The following is a 22,374-nucleotide window of genomic DNA, read 5'->3' on the forward strand; positions in this document are numbered from 1 at the left end:
GGTGGTGGGACCCACCACTAACCTCAAAGTGGTCTAGAGACCACTCTCTTTCTCTCATTTTCTCTCTCCCCGCTACTCTCTTTCTCTCATTCTCAAACTACATTTTCCTTTTCTTTTTCAAACAAGCTTTGATCATTGATTTCTCAGTCAATTCTTGCCGGATTTAAGTGCCGTTTGAGGCCAAACGAAGAGCACGACGAGCTCTACGCACTAGTACCAGAAATTCCAACTTTGGTGTCCCTTTTGGATTTGGAAATTCTTGACCCATTTCTAGGGTTTTGCTCATTTTGAGTTAGGGGCTTCCTAATTCACATTATTCATGCACCTTTGTGAGTTATTCTACTTGAATTGTGTTATAGCATACTTATTGGTGTTAATTGTAGCTTAAAATGTCTTGATTGTATATATGTGATTATGTGAAGACTTGTCTTGATTGTGCTCTATGAGAAGCATGCTTATATAATGAGTTTTATGCCTATTGTATTTAGTGATAATACATTATTGTTTAAATATTAAAAGTATGAGAACATGTTTACTTGTGTTGTGTCAAATTCCTCATTTTCATAGTATTGAGATCATGAGACATGCATGTACACCATTGGGTTGCATGAAGGGAAGAAATTGTTTTTGAAATGAAAATGGGGAGTTTTAGGAAAGAATATTTTGATAAAAGTGTTTTGGAAAACCCGGTAGCTGCAGAGTCACCAACGGGCCGGTAGGTTAATATAACCTAGAGGGAACTAGGGAGATTACCCTAGCGTGGTTGAGCTATCTAGGCCCCATAATGACGCTGCGGAGTCACCAAAGGTCAAGGACAGTGGCCAATCCTTCTCTCGGCGTTGCGGAGTCACCAAAGGGGGTTACATTAACAGTTTGAAAGCGATGATTCTGATTGTAAAAAATGGGGAGCAACATCGGCATGCATTGCATCTCCATTGTATCTTATTATTTTGTTGAGAAGGTTAACCTTGTTGTATTCTCCCCTATGTGGTATGACCCAAACTCTTATTGGCCTATTCTTTGTTTTGGATTCACGGGGTCTCATGAAGTGCGTCTTAGGCGTCACCTACTGAGCAAATTGCTCACCCCACATACTTAATATTTTTCAGGTCTTAGGAAAGATCCGGCAGATAATAATCCACCTCAAAATTGAAAGTTGCTAGAAGACCATTTTTGCTACTTTTGTAATTTGTCATTCTCTTGTATATTCATAGACTTTTGGACATGTAACTATGGTGACACATTTGATCTTGTAACCTAAGAGTAAAGTTTAACTTCAAGTGATGTAAATGGAAATAATGTAAGCATGAGGTATATCCTTATGTAATCGTAAGCAAATGTTGATTTACGGGATCAAGGGTTAGTGTTTTGACCAAGACTATGAAATGACACATAATTTGATTGTACAGAACGAGTTTGGATCATCTTCAAGTTCCACTCTAGCTTCCCTTCCATTCTCATAGCATAGCAGGTTATCTTTGGGATCCAGGCTCGGGACCTCCATTTCGGTTGACCGAAATGGTGCATCGGTTGACCGAAATAGATTTGTTGGCTCTCGGAATCTCATGTTCGGACGATCGAAATGAGGTTCGGTCGACTGAACCTCCAGCTCACTCTCAGCTTCTCCATTTCGAACGACCGAATCTCCAATTCGGTCGACCGAAATAAAGCCTTGTGATCAAGCTTCCTTCTTCTCTTTATTGCTCTCGGGATCTCCATTTGGGACGACCGAAGCTTCACTTTGGTCGACCGAAATGAAGCTCCTTGATCATCTTCCTTTTTCTTCCCGGAAATAGTTTGATTCAACGACAGATTGGACCTTGAGGCTTAGTGAGGGTGAAATGCAAGTGTTGTGGTGGTGTTTGACTTTTGAAGGATCGAGTTTGGCGTAGGAGACCTCGGGTTTGAGCAAGAACCCGGTTAACGATTCGGAACCCCGGGTTCAGGTCGTTACAGAAGTCCTAATTTTGAAGAAATCAGCAAATTAAAGAAAAAGTTGTCTAGTGAATTCGAGATGAAGGATCTTGGTGTAGCAAAACAAATTCTTCGGATGAGAATTAACAGAGATGAGTATAAAGGTACTTTGTAGTTGTCTCAGACTGAGTACGTTGAACAGGTTTTGAAGAGGTTCAACATGAATAATGCTAAAGTAGTGAGTACTCCCTTAGTTAATCACTTCTGATTATCTCAAGATCAGTGTCCGAAGACAGAGGATGAGAAAAACTTCATGGCTAAAATTCCATATGCCTCAGCCATTGGAAGTTTGATATATGTCATGGTGTACACAAGACTAGACATTGCATATGCAGTGGGAGTAATAAATAGGTTCATGAAGGATCCGGGCAAGCTACACTGGGAAGCAGTGAAGTGGATATTGAGATATCTACAGGATACCATAGATATATGCCTATGTTTCAAAAGGGGCGAGGTGGAGCTTTATGGTTATGTAGATTCAGACTTTGCTGGTGAGATGGACCACAGAAGAATTACTACCGGGTATGTGTTCATGGTGGGTACAACTGTAGTTAGTTGGGTATCGCAAATACAAAGGATTGTAGCGTCATCTATTACAGAGGCAGAGTATGTGGCAATAACAGAGGGCAGTAAGGAGATGATTTGGTTACAAGGTTTGTTGACATAGTTGGGATTCGAACAGGTGAATAATGTTTTGCACAGTGATAGTCAGAGTATGTGATGGCTGTGTCATCTTTATCCTTTTTCTGACATTCATTTTATATATATATATATATATTATTTATTTAATTAATTTATCTATTTGTTCATTTCTTCACTTGTTGCCTTAGGATTTTGTGTTCGGGAGTATTTTCCGACATCGCTTGCATCCACTTCAATTTAATTTATTGTTAATGCCTAATTAAATTGTGTAGAAAAGCATGGTAGCTTGTTTTTATTTTAGAGGGGTGTGATTGCTTTTTTGCTTCAGAATCATATTCATTTTTCGGGGTGCTTTGTGTTATTAACTTTTTGAGATATTTTATCTTAGGAATCTTTTTACAATTATTTTGTGAGATATTTAGAAGAGGGACCATTTTATAATTTTTCAAAAGTGTGAAAGTGTCACCTTTTCTGTAATACCCCTAATTTTTAAAAGGATATAACTGGAATTTTTTTATTTATTTTATGTGCATTTTATTGATTTATTGATTAGTTGATTTATGTGCATTTAAATATGATTTATCTGGCTATGTGTTTAAGGGTTTTTATTTGCTTAATTGATAATTGTGTTTGTTTAAATTCATTGTAATTGTTTTTAATTTAATTATTGGTTAATTTAAAGTTTTGATTATTAGTGACTTAATTGACGTGTAGTTTTTGGTAGCTTATATAATTTAGGTGTGTTGTATTTATGGTTTAGATTTAGGGTTTTATTTTCGTGTAGTCGCCGACTTAAATTAGGTTTTACGTAAATCTTATAAATATACGGTTATATAATTTGACTTAAGGTTGGGACGTATATATATAAATCTTATACGTCTGCTAGGGTGAGGAAATTAAAACTCAATTCACGTAAGGGTTTATGAGGGGAAAAACAGAGAGGTTTCTTGAGAAGGAAAAACAGAGGGAAATTGAGAGAATCAATTAGGATTGCAGCCATGGATTGAAGGTGGGATCAAGGAAGAAAGATTCGATGGCTTGTGGAATAAAACTGGAACAGTGGGAGAGTTGTAGGTAGTCTACAGTTCGTTGCAGAATTTAGCAACGGCGATGAAGGTTTCAAACCGGAATCTTAAGGCAAGTTTCAGTCTATTCCTCTCCTGTAAACTTGTGTTCTGTGCATTCTAAATGGTCTCCAGGAAGTTAATTAAACATTAAAACGGATGTGTTATGCATGATTAAATCAAACTATAATCTGTAGTGTGCCTTTATTTAAACTGTAACTATTTCGATTGTGGCTAAGCTTTTGTCAAAAAAATTCATAAGGGATTTTAAAGAGTTTCTAGGACTGTTTGGATCTAAATTAGAACCTAAGAAGTTTTAAAAAAACAATTCAGACAGAGACTTGGAATTTTGCCGGTTTTAAATAACTAAAATCGGTTCGTACATAAACTGTTTTGGATTATGTATTAAACTTCTGTAAATTATTTTCCTAATGGAATGTGAGGAGTTTCTAGGATTGTTTAGATTTAAATTAGACCCTAAGAAGTTTAAAAACAATTGGGACAGTGACTGGAACCTTCGTCGGAAGTGAAGGGGATGAACGGACGAAGCAGAGGCAAGCAGAGACGGCTCTCAGGGAGAGAGCCGGCTCCCTAATGATGGGAGCCGGCTCCCATGAAGAGAGAGCCGGCTCTTCATGAGGAAGAGCCGGCTCTAGAAGCTTAGGAGCCGGCTCCAAGGGTTTCCAGAGCCGACTCCCCTGGTTGTTAACACCTATGGGTGTTTTCAGGCGGTTTTCTGGGTTTCAGGGACTTGGATGTGACTTTGGGAAAGTTGTGGGAGGTTTTAAAGGTTTAAAATTAACCTATTGAAGCTTGAAACCAGTTAGTATAAGCTAGTGTGCTAACCTTAAAAGGTGGATCATGAAAAATAAACACGTGATTATACATACTGTTAAAGAAGGAGGAAGGATGAAGTTGTTAATTTGTTTAGCAACCTAAACGAACTGTGAAATTTCTTATTTGATGTTATATAACGGATGTATATAACTTAATAAAGACCAAAAATATTGGTTTAGGATATGGTTATTGACCACATGAACTTTAGATGTTGAGTTGCATGCTGTCGGGAGTTGTAGAAGCTTTTGTTGCCAGTTTGGATTTAGTGATCTAAATGGACTGGTCTGGAATTTCATATAATGTGCTCAGCTCATATTTTCTGTGTATCATTATGTTATACTCTGGGATTATTGGAGGATAAATTAGACGTTATGAAATTTAATGTAATATGTTCAAGTTAAAATTCTGAATATTATTATGTCATGCTATATAGGTTAATTGAGGAACTGCTAAATTACTGTTCATTCAATTATGTGGATATGGATGATTTAAATTGTTGATTATGCTTTAGCAATTTAAATGGAAGTTTTATAATTATAATCATATACTGGATGCATAATAGGATTTTAATAATACCTGTTTTCTATTATGCTGGTTCATGGATATACTTGATGTTCTAATGAATGTGCATCATTGGTGGATCATTTACATTATATGTACCGGTATGGGACGGTGATATATCAGGGATGGATTAGATCAAAAAGCTAAGTCCTACCCCTTCATACATACGGAATGGATTAACTAAAATAGTTAAATCCTACATGGATGCATGGCCTGTCAACTAAAACAGTTGAACGACATAACGGATGTTTGTTTTATTTTTCTGCATTAGGAAAGAATTTATATATATTTATGGTACCGTGATACGAGCTTGAATCTCCTGATCACGGTTAGGGTGCGTATATTGCAAAGGTTGAGTAGCTAGATATAGCTAATGTTCCCTGGTAGGTCTAGGTACTTGACCGCTGAAAAGCGTGTTTTATATGTCACCTTCTACCCAGGCTGAACTATGTTATAGGCTAGTGAGCATCCTATAGTGTATGTATATATATATGGACTATGGTAAATATTGCCGAGCTATCAAGGATGTATCTGCGTATCGGGTTAATATACGGATTGTAGTAGATTGGAACTTGCATGTGGGCCTGACCCACTTCCGGTTACAGACACTCACTCTTCCGGTTACATAAGATTTCCTTTCTATTTTGGTTTTGGATTTTAATTCTGTAAATTTATTTAAAGTTTTGGAATTAGGGGTCCACTAGGTGGATTCCCGAGTTGTACGAATTTGGAGGATTTAAATAATATTGATTTATTATTCAAAGTTTGGGCATTGTTATTTTAGTTTCTTTCAGCGCATTATTCTTTATTAGTAATTCAGTTTTTTTTTTTTTTTTTTTTTTTTTTTTTTTCCTGCTTGTTTACATATTGATTGTTTGGTATCTCTCGGATCTGTGCTCGGACTTGATCACCCGTGGCTCTAGAATCGAGGGGTATCACATTTTCCTTGGAACCATTTGTTGACTTTTGGTTGAAATACTTGGAAGCTTAGAATGATAACATGTGTAGGGTTGTGATTAAACCTTGTGAGGATGCTTAGGATGGTGACAAGTGGAGGGGTAGGATTGAAGTGTGTATGTGAGAGATAGTGCTGGTGTGGTGAAGTGTATACAATACACTAAGTTAGTGGAAAAGTTAGAGAATTAAGTTGTCTTCTTCATTTCCACCATTGATGACACAGAACCCTAGACTCCATTGCTCTCTTTCAAGCCTCATCCCTTTGGCTTTTGTCTTACACCTTAAAGACAAAAGCTTCTTCAGTCCATTGTCTACGACACATTTTCTTGGATTTCCACTTTGCTTCCATTTCCTTGGGATTCTAGGGATTCAATTCTCTAGTGAGGTAGGGGTGTCCTATGTTTATATCTTTAGTGTTTTAATATGTTATTTGAGGTTAATATACACTGTATGCATGTTATTTAAATTCTAGGGTTGCATATAGATGAATCTTGTATGTATCTAACCTAGAGTTTCATTTTGTGCAAGACTTGTATATGATTAATCTGTTGTATAGTTGTTGTTTCATTTAGTAGAGAATTAAATTCTAGTATTATTTTGTTGTTGTAACTATAATATTCTAGAATTATTCCAGTCATTAATTATGTATGAAATTAAGCTATGTTGTTGTCTAAAATTAGGGATTTAAGCTTGTTTTGATAGCATGAATATATTACCTATGTTGACAACCTTATAGTAGTGTAGTTGTATTTACATTGAGAACTTGATATTTCAAATGCCATTGTAGTTTGATTGACTATTAAGTAGTTCACATTGTTTTAGTAATGTAAACTTATTGATATATAGTCTTTGTAAGTGAATCATTGTGTGTATATGTGCTACCTTGGCCTTAGGAGTATGGTGGTCATCATTTTGTTCAGAAAGTTCATGAGGTTATAAGTTGTGTGTGTACGACATGCATAACAAGGTTGAAGGATAGGCATTATCCGAACATTGAAACAGTGGACATCGAGTCAGTAGGGTGGAAGGTCCCTAAGAACACTTGGTCAGTAGGGTGTGTTGCTACACCAATCGTTTCATATACGGGATTTTAATTGATTCTGGCATGGATAATCATCACATTGCATCATGGAGTCGCATTCGTGAGTTGCATCATAGTGGAGTCTATGTCTGTGGGTTGAGTTATAGTTCTTGGAGTGGTATGAACTTTGTTATCCTACTAGCCTTGTGGTAGTTGCTTTTACAAAGTATTCTATTATGTGATTTCATAATTTAATTTCAGTTGACAACCAATTTATAATTGTAACTCGTGGTTTGGTACTTGATATTCTTAATTGGTTTAGCATACTCCTATGTTGTGGATTATAGTTAAAATGCTTCAAAGTTAGTTTTAGGATGATCCCCTAGCTTCACCTTGAAACTAGACATTTGGAAGCATGATCCACATGTGTTTGTTTATATTACACTTTTAAGACTTTTAAAACTTTAGGTTATACGCATATACATCCTCCTACGGAGTAATTCAAATTACTTACCCTAGTTGATCATTGTTTTTCAGGCAAGGAGACACTCTTCTTGGATGTTCATCATCCCTAGCTTGGCTTGAGTTTCATTTGAATACCTTTTGTATATTTTTGACATGCAAATGTTGGCATGATATAGCTCTTTTGAAGTAGTTAATCTATAACTTGTTTAGAAACATGCCTTGCTTCCCTTTGGATGTGTAATATGAATTTAAGTACTATATTTTGATGCTACTTTAATTTGTATGTATTGAGGCCAAGGGCGAAGAACTTTCTATGTATGTAAAGGATGTCATTTTTCAATATGCTTTTATCTTCTTGACATACCTTACACTCGGGGGCATTTAGGTTATTTTACATTATTTTTCATTTTTGGTTTGGACCATAGTTGATCAGAAGACTCATTTTTAGGGGAGGGTTTCTTCACAAACTTTTTTCAAAAAGTCTCATTTTAGCCCTGAAAATCAAGTGTTTTCGAAAAATTACTACTCGCAGCCAAATGTTTTTTCTTCTTGACATACCCTGCACTCGGGGGCATTTTGGTCATTTTACGTTACTTTTTATTTTTGGTTTGGACCATAGTTGATCAGAAGACTCATTTTTAGGGGGGGGGGGGGGGGGGGAAGGGTTTATTCACAATTTTTTTCCAAAAAGTCCCGTTTTAGCCTTGAAAATCACGTGTTTTTGGAAAAAAAAACTGCTCGGAGCCAAATTGATCGTACTAAGCACATTTTGGCAACTTTTTTTGTAAAACTTCAGAAATTCATATCTTCTTCGTTTTAACTCCAAATCAAGTGATTTTTGAGTCAAAGTTTATTAATTTTTCATTGTGTATCCAATGGTATGCACGGTTGCATCCATTTCTATTTGAAATGATAATTTTACCCCTAGTGGCGTCTTTGACCGTTTTAAACCCCAACTTCCGCATTTGTTTCCTTTTGAGTCTCGTGACTTCTCGGGAAGTCACTTTGGCATCTTAGAGGTGGTATTCATCTCTAAAGACTTCTTCTTTTTCATTGCTTCCGCATCTAGGATTCGTTATCGGGTCAGTTTTCGAGTTACTCGCTAACACACCTGGTTCTTTGAAATTCGGGCCGTCACAAAAGTGCGATACATCTGGCAAAGAATTTAGCATTTCATTCAAGGACCAAGCATATATGATGTCGGTATCACTTCATCAGATCTTTGTTAGAAGATGGGGTGTTGACACTTGAGCAAATACTTAGCACCAAGAATCCGGTTGACATGTTGACCAAGACAGTGACCATGGAGAAACTGAAGCTGTGCACAGCTTCAATTGGTTTTATAGCTTGAAGACAGAGAGAAACGCACCGACATACATGGGACATGGATGAGAAGAAGATGGAATGAGTTTATAAGTGCTCCAGTCTCCAAGTGGGAGATTATTGTGGCTTTGTGGAGTCTGACTAATTTTTAGGAAGATTTAATTATATTGAAAATTCAGTTTCCTGATCTATTTTTGATTCCTAATTGGTTTTGGACTCTATAAAAGCCAAGTTCTTGTAGGAAAAATTATTTGGGGCTATATATATCAACTATAATTAGATCTTAGAGTGTGGTAAAAATAGAGAGAAGAAAAAAGAGAAGATCATCTTACCTGTTGTGTGATTGACCAATACAAGAGAGAGCAATTGAGAGAGATTGAGAGAAAATTCTCCATTGTAATTCTTCATCTTCTTCATAGTGAATTTGTTCGGTGTGCTCCATGAACGTAGTTCTAAGATTTGGGTGAACCATATATATCTTGTGTTCTTATGTGTGATTTTTTTTGTTTTTTTGTTTTTTTTTTCGTGATTACTTATTTATTCCTTGAACAGAGTTGCTTATTTTGCGTTTCCGCTACAACAATTGGTATCAAATCCAGTTAATTGTGTAGAGCAACTCCAACACTAGCACATGTTGACATAATGACACTCGATATCATTGATTTATAGGAATCACTTTTTATAATAACTTTTAAAATATCAACAAATTAAATATTATTATGAAAAAATATGAAAAAAATTCAACAAGGTGAAAGAATACAAAAGAATAATTGTGTATACTTGCTTTGATATCGAGGCAATTCTAAATCTTCACTGGACATATTTTACTAATGTTTTCACACAAGTCCTTAACAATAATATTTTTGGTCTTGGTGACCAAGAAAGGGCATGCTCTGCCTAAAAGGTTCCTATTCAAAAATTTAAAACGATCAAAGTCAAACTTGTGTTGTGACGATTCACTAGGATTTCAACGAATCGGATATATATATATATATATATATATATATATATATATATATATTTTTTTTTTTTTTTCTTTTTGTGCCTTGAATCTTTGTAGTTATGCTATGAACAATATTTATCCATGAATATATTAACATCAATTACCAAGAAAAAATCTCATTGGTTTGTCTTGGTACTTTTTACTGCCAGTTCCTTGTTTCTTCATTTATAATGAAGCAATCAACTCTGGACTGTGTTACTACCAATGATCATTCTTAAAATACCTTCATATTTCTTGTCACTAATAATTTGGTGCTTATTCACTTCGTGTTCTATTTACTAGACTGTCACCATTTGTAGGCATGTTCAGGAGAAAAATGTTTAGTCTCATGCAGCGACGACCTAGAAATTTCTTTTAGTGGGTGTGATTTTAAACAATAATGAGGGCACGAGTGAGAGAAGAAAAAAATCAGTGGGGTAAAAGGATAAAGTTATGGGGCATTTATATATTTACCCCAAATTTTCTAGGTAAAAATAAAAAATTTTAAAATTCCCCACTGGTCCTCACATGGGCCCTTGGGTTCGTCCCTGGTCGCATGCTTGGGACGGTTATGTTTGCTTGGAACAACATGATAGGGATCATTTTAAATCATTCTCATAGCTGTGTACTCAAGTCTAATCTTAAAAAATATGTTGCCAAATGTCTGCTTCAAGCCAACAGTCTGACACTTGTTGTATACCTATGGACACGTTTCCGACATGAATTGAAATCTTTTTGAACTATGGTGGAGATGCCTGATCTTATTTTATGCATATCCTTCAAAAAATTTCAAGCATTTCAGTGTATGCTTGCATAATTCGAGAGTGTGTTTTTGAAGATACACTCTAATTACCGTTTTGTTAACATAGGATCTGTTTGTTTGGATATAATTTTTTTTAAAAATTTATGTTTTTAGTGTTTGGTTGTTGTAAACTAAAAAAATCTAACAAATAACTATAATTAACTCATTAACCCCACAAAATAAATTCGAACTACATTTTTATCAAAAATTAAATATATATATTTTACTTAAAAAAAAAAAAAAAATCTTTTCTAAAGAATAAGTGGGGTGACTAGATTATGGCATATGAATAATTAAAAATATCAGATTCATATTTGTAAAAGATAAGCAAATTTATGGTCTTTCTAGTGTCCATATTAATGAATTTATCTTTCTATTGTCATTCAAGAACTAAATATGCTAATGATAAAAAATAAAAAAATATATATATATATTTTTAATTTCGTCCTGAAAAGAACTTCCATAATGTTCTTAGGAAAACTTTTTCACTTACAAAAAAATTGATTGATAAACTAACCCCCTTGTATTTCAAAAAGTTACCCAATGCCCAATTCTACTACAGTATTTTTTATTTTATTTTTTCAGCAATTTACCACGCAAATCATCTGTGTCTTTTTTTTTTTTTCGAAAGATAAATCATCTGTCTTACGGAGTAGTACTAACTGCGGTTGAGAGAGAGTTGGATGGGCGCGAGGGAGAGTTGCAGGAATGAGCTTCGAACTGTATTCCGTCAGCTCAGCGATCGTTGCCTCTTCTCTGCCTCCAAAATGGTATCCAACAAAACCCAAAACCCAAAACCCTAATCCCCCATTCAAAACCCCTCTCTTCCATTTCAAAGTACAATCTTGAATTTTCACACACACACACACAACGCACACACACATATATTTATTCATGAGTACACGTTTCTGTGTATTTGTTTCAGATTACATTGAACTGATATATATATATATATATATATATATATATATATAATTCTACATTTGATTGTATAGCATTATTTATATGAGTTGAAATTTGAGACACAAAAACAATGTATTGTGTTTAGATGAATAAACAACTAGATCATGAATATTATAGTCAATCACTCGCCTAATTAGTTTCGAGTATTAAATTAATATCATCATCAATTCAATGGCGGAGTTTACGCCTAATTTGGAGAGGTGCACATGGTGTTTTGCTGGCCAATTTTCTTTTTGAGAATTGTTTAGAGAGATGCACATGGTGTTTTGCTGGGCAATTCTCTCCTTGTGAATTGTACTATTGACTATCCTTGTTCAATAGCTCCACAAACAATCTGTAAACCATCTATCTCATCAAGAAGAAATGGCTGAAACAATTCTCCACAACACTGTGACTGAAATTCTGAAGAAGTTGGGCTCGACAGTTCTCCAAGAGATCGCCCTGGTGTGGGTGGTAAAGGATGAGCTTCGCAGACTCAAAAACACGGTTTCTACAATCAGAGCAGTCATTGTTGATGCAGAGGAGCAGCAATCCACAAACCATGAGATTGCAGACTGGTTGGAAAAGCTCAATGATGCACTTCATGATGCTGATGACTTGTTTGATGACTTTTCCACCCAAGTTCTTCGGCGTCAGGTTAAGACTCAGAATAAAGGGCTAAAGAAGGTAGGCGTTTTCTTCTCAAGCTCTAACCAGCTTGCTTTTAGCCTTAAGATGGCTCATGAGATTAAAGCCATTAAGGAGAGACTAGATGAAATTGCAGAAGATAGGAAAAAATTTCACCTAACTGAGCAACCTTTAGAGATGCGAGTTGAGAATGGTAAAAGGGAGGAGACTCACTCTTCTGTTCATGCAGAAAGTGTTATTGGGAGGATGCTGATAAAACATCCATTATAGAACTTTTATTGGACGGTAACGTTCAAGAGAATGTGTCCGTTGTTGCATTAGTTGGAATTGGGGGACTAGGAAAGACCACACTTGCACAATTAGCATACAATGATGAGGGTGTCACTAAACATTTTGAACTTAAGATGTTGGTGTGTAAATTTGATGTTTTTGATGTGAAACTCATTGTAGAAAAGACCATAGAGTCTGCAACAGACGATAAGCCTGAAAACCTTTCCATGGATAAGTTGCAAGAAAAGCTTAAGAGAGAAATTATTGGAAAGAAATATTTGCTTGTGTTGGACGATGTGTGGAATGAGGATCGTGAGAGATGGCTAGAACTGAGAGTTTTGTTGATGGGTGGTTCTAGGGGAAGTAAGATATTAGTAACAACCCGTAGTGAATTAGTTGCAAATGTTATGGGTGCAAATTCACCATGTCTTTTTAAAGGCTTGTCTAAGGAGGAGTCGTGGTCTTTGTTTAAGCAAATGGCATTCAAACATGGGGAAGAGTCAGAGAATACATGTCGATTAACAATTGGGAAAGCGATTGCACAGAAGTGTAAGGGAGTTCCTCTTGCCATAAGGGCTATAGGAAGCCTACTATACTCTAAAGATACAGATGTTGAATGGTTGCTTTTCGAAAGTAATGATTTGGCAAAAATAGCTCAAGTAGAAGATGTTATTTTGCCAATATTAAAGTTAAGTTATGATCATCTTCCTTCAAATCTGAAGAAATGCTTTGCATTTTGTTCCTTATATGTGAAAGATGAAAAGATTGATAAGCAATCATTAATCCAATTGTGGATTGCAGAGGGACTCATTCAATCATTGTATGAAAATCAACACTTGTAAGATGTGGGAGATTTGTATTTTATGGATTTACTAAGAAGGTCCCTTTTTCAAGATGTTGAAAGAGATGAATGGGGCGATATAATAAGTTGCAAAATGCATGATCTAGTCCATGACCTTGCACAATTGGTGGCAAGGCTTGAGAACTCCACTTTGAGGAAAGCAGAAAATGTTACAGCAACAACTCGTCATGTGTCATTTGGTGTTTGTGATTCATCACGGGAAATTTCAACCCACTTGGTCCAAGCTAACAAGTGATGAACATTTATTTGGAAGAAGGATCAAGTTTTAGATGAATCAGTTTTTGAAAGAAATGTTTTAAGTTTTAAAAAGTTACGTGTGATGGTTGTCCACAAGTTGAAGATCCAGACCGTGCCAAGTTACATAAGCAAACTGAAACATTTAAGGTATCTTGATCTCAGTGACAGTGATATCTCGACTCTCCCAAATTCTATAACCAAGTTGCAAAGTCTGCAGACTCTAAAACTCAATCATTGTTACAGGCTTGTAGAATTGCCAAGAGATATAAGAAAATTGGTCAGCCTTAGGCATCTTGAGCTTCACTACTGTCATTATTTGAGTGGTGTGCCGTGTGGATTGGGCCAGTTGACCTCTCTTTTGACATTAACTAGATTTGTAACCGACTCAAATGGCAGTCGGTTGAATGAATTGCAAAGCCTAAACAATCTACGTGGAAGATTAAGTATTAGAATACTTGGACTTGGGGACTTAAGTAGCCGACAGTGTTCAAAAAATGCAACAACAGCAGAGGAAAGAATGGATGGAACAAACTACTTGGAGGAAAAAGAATACCTTAAGATCCTGGAAGTATATTTTTATAAGGATGAAGATAATCAGGTATTGTTGGAAACCCTACGTCCACACCCGAATCTGAAGGAGCTGAAAATATATTATTATCAGGGAGTGAGTTCCCCAAGTTGGATGATGGTTGACATTCATTTATTCATCCCAAATGTAGTCAATATTGATATAGAGAACTGGCATAGATGCAAACATCTTCCACTGTTTGGGCAACTTCCTTCTCTCCAATATCTTAAGCTTTATGATATGGATTCTATGGAGTACATAGACAACAATACTGGCTGTGGTGTGGAGACCCTCTCTTTATTGAGTGGAGAAGCAGCAGCAGCAAGAAAAAGAGAACCAACACTAACACCAACATTCTTCCCATTGCTGAAGACACGCACACTCTGGGACTTGCCTAATCTGAAGGGATGGTGGAGGAGCGATGCAGAAGAAGAAGCAACAAGAACAAGTACTATTGCAAGCTTACCAGACCAACAACATTTGAAGTCACTGCCTCATTAGCTCCCATCATTTCCTACTCTTTCCACATTATCCATTACTAATTGCCCTAATCTGGCATCAATCCCAATTCTGCAACCATGTCTTGAAGTACTACATCTAGATCGCGTCAGCAAGAAGCTAGTACAACAACTTCTAATGATGACGATGTCGTTGTCCTCTTCATCTTCTTTGCTTCTTCATCTTCCCAAATTAAAATGTCTGAGTCTTGGGAGAATTTACAATCTAGTTACACTACCAGAGTGGATAGGCAACCTCACATCACCTGAAAAGTTTCACATTTTTTACTGCCCCAAATTGACATCACTGCCCGAAGGGATGCGTTGGCTCACTACACTCCAAGAACTCAAAATTACATATTGTACTGACGTGTTAAATGATAGATGCCACAAAGAAACAGGGGAAGATTGGCCAAAAATTGTTCATATCCCAAATATTTATATATCACGATTACATTGACATGCAAGGTAAATCCTCTTTGGTCTGAAGTTTTTGATTACCATAAAACTCAGTCTTATTCTTCTATCTACTTGTTCATTGCCTCTCTATTTATTTAACTGCAATTGATTATTTATTTAATTTTTTTTTTAAATGGAACAGGTTCACAGGACTTGGTGGATGAATCATTGCTTGAAACAAAGAAGATAGCTCATTTTGTTCTTGGAATTGAAATTACCCCAGCTGGTAATTGTCCTCTCTTGTATTTTCTTTTTAGATTTTATTTTTGACTAGAAATATGTTGTTAATCCTCACTTTCCTTTATTTTTATATGATATATATGTTTTTAGCTTGTGAATTTCCGTGAATGACATATAGAAAGGAGACGATTCTTTCGAAATTTTCTTTAGTGTTATCATTTTTTTTTTCTTTTTTTTTTCTCACCTTCTTAGGAAATGTCAAATGTTCAATTTCTGCATGTGTTTTCAGGCAGCTTGAGGAGCACATAATTGGATTACTTTTAACTGTCTACTTCTTCCTGTTCGTGCTTGTTTAATATCAAAGGTGAGAAATCTTATTAGCTTTTTCCTTTTCTTCTCTCTCTCTTCCTCTCCCTTTTTTATTTTATTTTTTATTTTTTATTTTTTAACTTTTATGAACCAGGTTGTGAACTTTTTACATTTTTCCTACCATGGCAACTTAATAATTTAAGAAAAAATTCCATTAAACACAATGAAAAATGAACTGTCATTCTCTTGGTTGCTGGAAAAAATTGTGCAAGGATAATTGATTCAAGGTAGGGCCTAAATGACCTAAAACAATATATATATATATTTTTCATAATTTGTGTTTGTATAAAAAAGGAAAAAGAATAATTACAGGCGCACAGAGGGCATACCCTCAGAAAAGAATTGAAAGAACAATTCTTAAAATGAAAAAATTCAAATCAAAGCAAATCAACATTGTAGATATCAAGAACTTCAAATAAGATTTGTCTAGCAGCATCTTGAGGAAGTCTAAATAAATGACCATGCAACCTGCCGTTTCTTTCTTGCCAAATGCTCCACAATGCAGCCACAAAAATTGAATAAATCATCTTATTGGTCTGTTGAGAGAACCAGTAGAGCAAGTCTTCGAATGTGAAAAATAAAGAAATATCAAATTTCCAGCCCATAATATCCACAATCCATTTCCAGAAACTAATTGCATAAAAACACTCAACAAAAAGATGGTCTCTGGTATCACACTCCTGTAAACATAAAGAACACCTTGAAGCTAACTGCACCTTCCTGCTCTGAAGATTTACCATTGTACGAAGCCTATCTTGAAACAGAAAAACACCAAACACAGACCATCTAGGTCGAGATTTTCCCCAACAAAATTTAAACCAATCCACATCTGGATGAGTTAGTCTGCAACTTTCCCAAGCTGATTTGAAAGTAAAAGGACCTCCATCCCACATAAGACGATCTGCTCTAGCATGAATAATCAAAGTCTGTGCATAATCCTTAATTGGCCGAAACATAATGTCTTGTAAAAGCTCCAAATTCCATTCACCATTGTCCAAAAGATTAGACAAAGGAGTATCCCAAGTAAACCCCAGCCTTCTAACAATTCTATGACCAAATTTCTGAATCAATGTTTGGCCTTCACACCAAGGGTCTATCAAAATCTTAAAACTATGCCCAGTACCAATAGAAAAACTAATATTGAGATGCATAAGATCCCTGGAATTAATCAAATTCTTCCAAAGAATTGAATGAGAAAACTTTGGAACTGCATTCCAATAAGTAGAAGTAGAGGAGTACCTGTTCTTAAACCATGGAACCCAAATTCTGTCTGAGTTTTGCAAATAATTCCAAGCCAAAACGCACTAGGAAGTATGTTGTAAATCAAGCAATTTTCTGATACCCAGCCTACCTTCCTTTTTAGGTCGACACAATAGGCGATTTCAAGATTGAAAAGAATCTGTATATTGCCGTACTTTGAATGGTTTACAATGCTTTAGTTAAATAGGAAATACAAGGGGCCAAAAAAAGGAAACTACAGGCTGACTACAGGTTGTAACAGCAAACTACAGGCTGTAACTACAGGTTGTACACTAACAGAAGCTATAGGCTGTACACTAACAGAAGCTATAGGCTGTACACTAATAGAAGCTACAGGCTGTACACTAACAAAATTTCCTAATCTTACTCATTGACTATCTATATTTACACGCCTATTATATCCCCTAAAATCTGGTATTATTAAAACCGAATATCTCTTTTTCAACACTCCCCCTCAAGCTGGCTTGTACATGTCTTCTATAGCTAGCTTACTTTTTAAAACTTCAAACTGTCTCTTGTGTAGTCCTTTGGTAAGGATGTCTGCAGCTTGTTCAGTAGTAGAGACATAAGGAATGCAAATCATACCACAGTCAAGCTTTTCCTTGATAAAGTGTTTGTCAACTTCCACATGTTTGGTTCTGTCGTGGAGGACTGGATTATGAGCAATTGAAATGGCAGCCTTGTTGTCACAGTAGACTCTCATTGGAGGAGAAACAGTAACCTTCAAATCTTCAAGGAGTCTTTTTAACCATATAGCTTCGCAAATCCCATGGGCAAGTGGTCTGAACTCGGCTTCTGCACTACTCCTCGCTACTACATTTTGTTTCTTGCTTCGCCACATGACTAAGTTTCCTCCAACGAAGGTGCAATATCCTGAGGTAGATCCTCTATCAACTATACTGCCTGCCCAATCAGCATCTGTGTACACCTCCACTTGTAAATGACCTTGTTTCTTGAACATAAGTCCTTTACCTAGTGAGCCCTTTAAGTACCTTAGAATCCTGTACACTGCTTCGAAGTGTTCCTGTCCAGGAGAGTGCATGAACTGACTCACCATACTGACTGCAAATGCTATATCTGGGCGTGTGTGAGATAAGTAAATTAGTCTTCCCACCAATCTCTGATATCTTTCACAATCAACCATATTCTCGGGTTCAGCAGCTTCTAACTTCAGGTTGACTTCAATTGGAGTGTCAGCAGCTTTACACCCGAGTAGTACTGTCTCATTAAGCAAATCAAGTACATATTTTCGTTGATTCACGAAAATTCCTTCTCTTGACCTAGCAAATTCCATTCCAAGGAAGTATTTAATGCTCCCAGATCTTTGACTTCAAAATCTTTAGGAAGTTTCTTCTTCAGTCTGGTCAACTCTTTAATGTCATCACCTGTCAAAATTATATCATCCACATACACAATTAAAACGGCAATTTTCCCTTCCTCACCATGTTTGTAGAACATGGTATAGTCTGCCTGACTTTGATGATACCCATGACTCTTCACAGCCTTTCCAAAGCGTTCAAACCACGCTCTTGGAGACTGTTTCAAAACATACAAGGATTTTTGAGTTTACAGACTTTGCTCTGACCGTGTTTTCCTTCGAACCCAGGTGGCAAGCTCATAAACCCAGTAAACACTTCTTCTTCCAAGTCTCCAGTTAAAAAGGCATTTTTTATGTCCAATTGATGTAATGGCCAGTTAGAATTGATTGCCAACGACAATAAAACTCGGATAGAATTTATTTTTGCTACAGGAGCAAACGTCTCTTGGTAATTAATGTCGTACGTTTGCGTAAAACCTTTCGCCACAAGTCTTGCCTTGCACCTTTCCACACTACCATCAGCTTTACACTTAATAGTGAAAACCCATTTACACCCAACAGTTTTCTTTCCTTTGGGCAAGTCAACTATCTCCCACGTTCCACTCCTTTTAAGAGCATTCATCTCCTCTAACACTGCTAATTTCCAATTCAGATCATCTAGTGCTTCCTGAGTGTTTCTTGGAACAAACAAGTGAGAAATGTTTGAAGTAAAGGTCCTATGTTTATGGGAAAGTTTATCATAAGACAAGTATTTGGCAATGGGATGCTGGGTACAGGTTCGGATTCCTTTTCTAACAGCTATAGGGATATCAAGGTCTACAGGAACTTGGCTAGGTGACTCTGTACGATCAGAAATAGTAGAGACAACTGTAGACAAGTTAGGATTTAGAGTACCTTGAGTGTTCAGGGAGTCATTGCTCGGGACCTTTGATTGGCCTTGCTCAGGTACAATAGTAGGCTCTCTACTTTTTTGATGTGTCTTTTTCCTGTTATAAACCAGAAGCTCAGGATTCGGTTGTTTTGGAACCGTTGGTAGGATTTCTCCCCCTATTGGAGATACAGTAAGGCTCGACAGATTCGGACTAGGAGGCCCCGGGTTTCCAGATTCTAGAACATCATTTCCCTGTTTAAAAAGATCAGTGTTTGGAGTAATAGAGTGTGAGACAATAGTTTTAGGTAAGGGAATATTAGTAGAAATCTCCCAAAAATTTTCCTCACTCTCTTTCTCCCCCTGAAGAAAAGTTTTTTGAAAATAAGGATGATTTTCTAGAGAAAAGACATCCATACTAATAAATATTTTTTTTGTTTTCGGATTGAAGCATTTGTACCTCTTTTTATTCTGGGCATACCCAACAAATACACATTTTTCAGCCCGAGGATCCAATTTAGACCGAAGTCTACTAGGTAAATGGACAAAGACAGTGCACCCAAATACTTTCAAAGGCAGGTTGGAATAAATCCGAGTTTCAGGAAAAGATATTTTAAGGCTTTCAAGGCGTGTAAAATAGTTAAGAACACGAGTAGGCATCCTGTTAATCAAATATGTTGCTGTTAAAACGGCTTCACCCCACAAATACTTAGGAACATTCATTGAAAACATAATGGCACGAGAAACTTCAAGTAAATGTTTATTCTTTCTTTCAGCAATTCCGTTTTGTTGGGGCGTGTCAACACAAGTGGATTGGTGAAAAATTCCTTTTTCTGTTAAAAAACTTCCTAAAACTTCATTAAAGTATTCGGTGCCGTTATCAGTATGAAGAATGCGAATTTTTGTTTGAAATTGATTTTCAATCATCATATAAAAATCCTTGAATAATTTTTCAACTTTAGATTTTGCATTCATTAAATACACCCAACACAAACGTGTATGATCATCAATAAAAGTCACAAATCATTTTTTTCCAGAAAGAGTTGTGATCCTAGAAGGGCCCCAAACATCACTATGGATTAAATAAAATGGTTTTGATGTTTGGTAAGGTTTGGGAGAATACGTAGTACGATGACTCTTTGATAAAAAAACAATTCACATAATAAAAAGATGAACAATCCAATCCTTTAAACAAAGAAGGAAATAATTTTTTAAGATAAGGGAAACTAGGATGCCCTAGTCTAAAATGCCATAGCATTATTTGTTCTCTAACAGGGATAGAACGAAAACTACTCAAACCTTGAGCCTTTTTATTACTTGAAATATCATCTTCAAAATATTAGAGACCATCTATCATCTTAGCACTGCCAATCGTCTTCCCCAAGCTCTAGTCCTGAAATTCACAATAGGATTCAAAAAAGATAACACGACAATTAGAGTCTTTGGACAATTTACTAACTGGTAAAAGGTTACAAGCAAGCTTAGGGACATGAATTTAGACTTAAGATCAATAATTTTTGAAAGTTTTACCAAACCTTTGCCTGCAATAGAAGAATAAGAACCATCGGCTATTCTGATTTTTTCAGAGCTAGAACAGGGTGAATAAGTTTGAAATAAATGGAAAAAACTTGTCATATGGTCAGAAGCCCCTGAATCAATGATCCATGGGGTAACACTAGAATTTGAACGACAAGATAAGGCCTTCGGGTTGTTACCTGTTTGAGTAGGAGAAGCATTAGGAGTACCAGATGAGGAACTGAATTTCAGCAATTTTAGAAGATGATCCATCTATTCTTTGCTGAAGGGAAGTGCCTCAGCTTCATGAGCTGATGGGGCTCGGTTGAATCTGCCTTCCTGCTTACTCTTCCAATTCGCTAGTTTACCATGAATTTTCCAGCAGGTTTCACGAGTATGGTGAGGCTTGTTGTAGTGGTCACACCAAAGACGGGGCTTTTCATTATGTTTCCTGCCAATATTTGCTTCAGATGCAACCAGGGCAGAGGTCTCAACAACACCATTTGATAACTTTTTTCCAAGCATGACCAGCCTGCGACTTTCCTCTCTTCGAACCTCGGAGAAGACTTCACCGATTAAAGGCAAGGGTTGTCATCCAATTATTCTGCCTCTCACTTCATCAAACTCGACATTGAGTCCAATGAGAAACTTGAAGATGCGGTTGTCTTCCACCTTCTTTTTGTAATGGTTGCAATGTTCAGGCGATTTCCACTCATAATCGCTGAATAAATCAAGGTCCTGCCACAAACGTTTCAGAGAGTTGAAATATTTTGTAACACTATTATCTCCTTGACGGATCTCTCTGAGTTTCAGCGTTAGTTCATAGACTTGAGACTGATTTCCCAGGTCTGAATACATCTGGTTGACATTGTCCCAGAGTTCTTTTGCTGTGTGGTAACACATATAATTAGAACTGATGTCCTCCTCCATAGAATTCACCAACTAGGTCATTACCATCGAATTCTCTGCATCCCAGGTCGAGTAGGATGGATCTTCAGGTTTTGGTTCCTTCTTTTCTCATGTTAGGTAGCCGATTTTGCCTCTGCCTCGGATGTACATCCGCACGGACTGGGATCAGCGAAGGAAGTTTTCACCGTTTAGCCGAATTGTGGTAATCTGGCCGAATTGTGGTAATCTGGACCGAGTGTGTTTGAGAGTTTTGGACTTGGGACTCAAAGGTCTTGGTCTTGGACTTAGGTATGTCATTAAACATGGTGATTAGGGTTGTTTGGAAGAGAAAAAAAAAAAAAAAAAGAGACGGCTAGGGGTTTTTTTTCAAAAGAATCGGTAAGATGCTCTGATACCAAATAGGCGATTTCAAGATTGAAAAGAATCTGTATATTGCCGTACTTTGAATGGTTTACAATGCTTTAGTTAAATAGGAAATACAAGGGGCTAAAAAAAGGAAACTACAGGCTGCCTACAGGCTGTAACAGCAAACTACAGGCTGTACACTAACAGAAGCTACAGGCTGTACACTAATAGAAGCTACAGGCTGTACACTAATAGAATTTCCTAATCTTAGTCATTGACTATCTATATTTACACGCCTATCATATCCCCTAAAATCTGGTATTATTAAAACCGAATATCTCTTTTTCAACAGACACATTAAATCCCAACTCATAAGATGCAATTTCTTCATATTCTCTCTGCTGCCCCACAGAAAGTCTCTACACAACTTTTGAATGTGATTTAGAACAACAACTGGCAAGGGAAAAACACTACACCAATATAAACAAATTGGAGTAAT

At 36.4% G+C, this 22,374-nt stretch overlaps 1 protein-coding gene across 5 annotated transcripts in view; it reads left to right on the forward strand.

Moving 5' to 3' along the window:
• Positions 1-11,070: 11,070 nt before the first annotated feature.
• Positions 11,071-22,374, forward strand: part of LOC132300448 (putative disease resistance protein RGA4) — a 36,603-nt gene continuing 25,299 nt past the window's right edge. For 4 of the 5 annotated variants that reach the window (XM_059797514.1, XM_059797513.1, XM_059797515.1 and 1 more), the window contains exons 1-3: positions 11,415-15,120; positions 15,254-15,337; positions 15,581-15,655. In XM_059797514.1, coding sequence (XP_059653497.1) covers positions 13,670-14,656 — 987 coding nt within the window. In that variant the 5' untranslated portion in view covers positions 11,415-13,669 and the 3' untranslated portion in view covers positions 14,657-15,120; positions 15,254-15,337; positions 15,581-15,655. The other variant, XR_009480438.1, reaches the window with a different exon arrangement.

The sequence above is a fragment of the Cornus florida genome, unplaced genomic scaffold (genome assembly GCF_030987335.1).
Source record: "Cornus florida cultivar Cherokee Brave unplaced genomic scaffold, ASM3098733v1 CherokeeBrave_3.0.0_Hap2_Chr03, whole genome shotgun sequence".
Taxonomy (NCBI): domain Eukaryota; kingdom Viridiplantae; phylum Streptophyta; class Magnoliopsida; order Cornales; family Cornaceae; genus Cornus; species Cornus florida.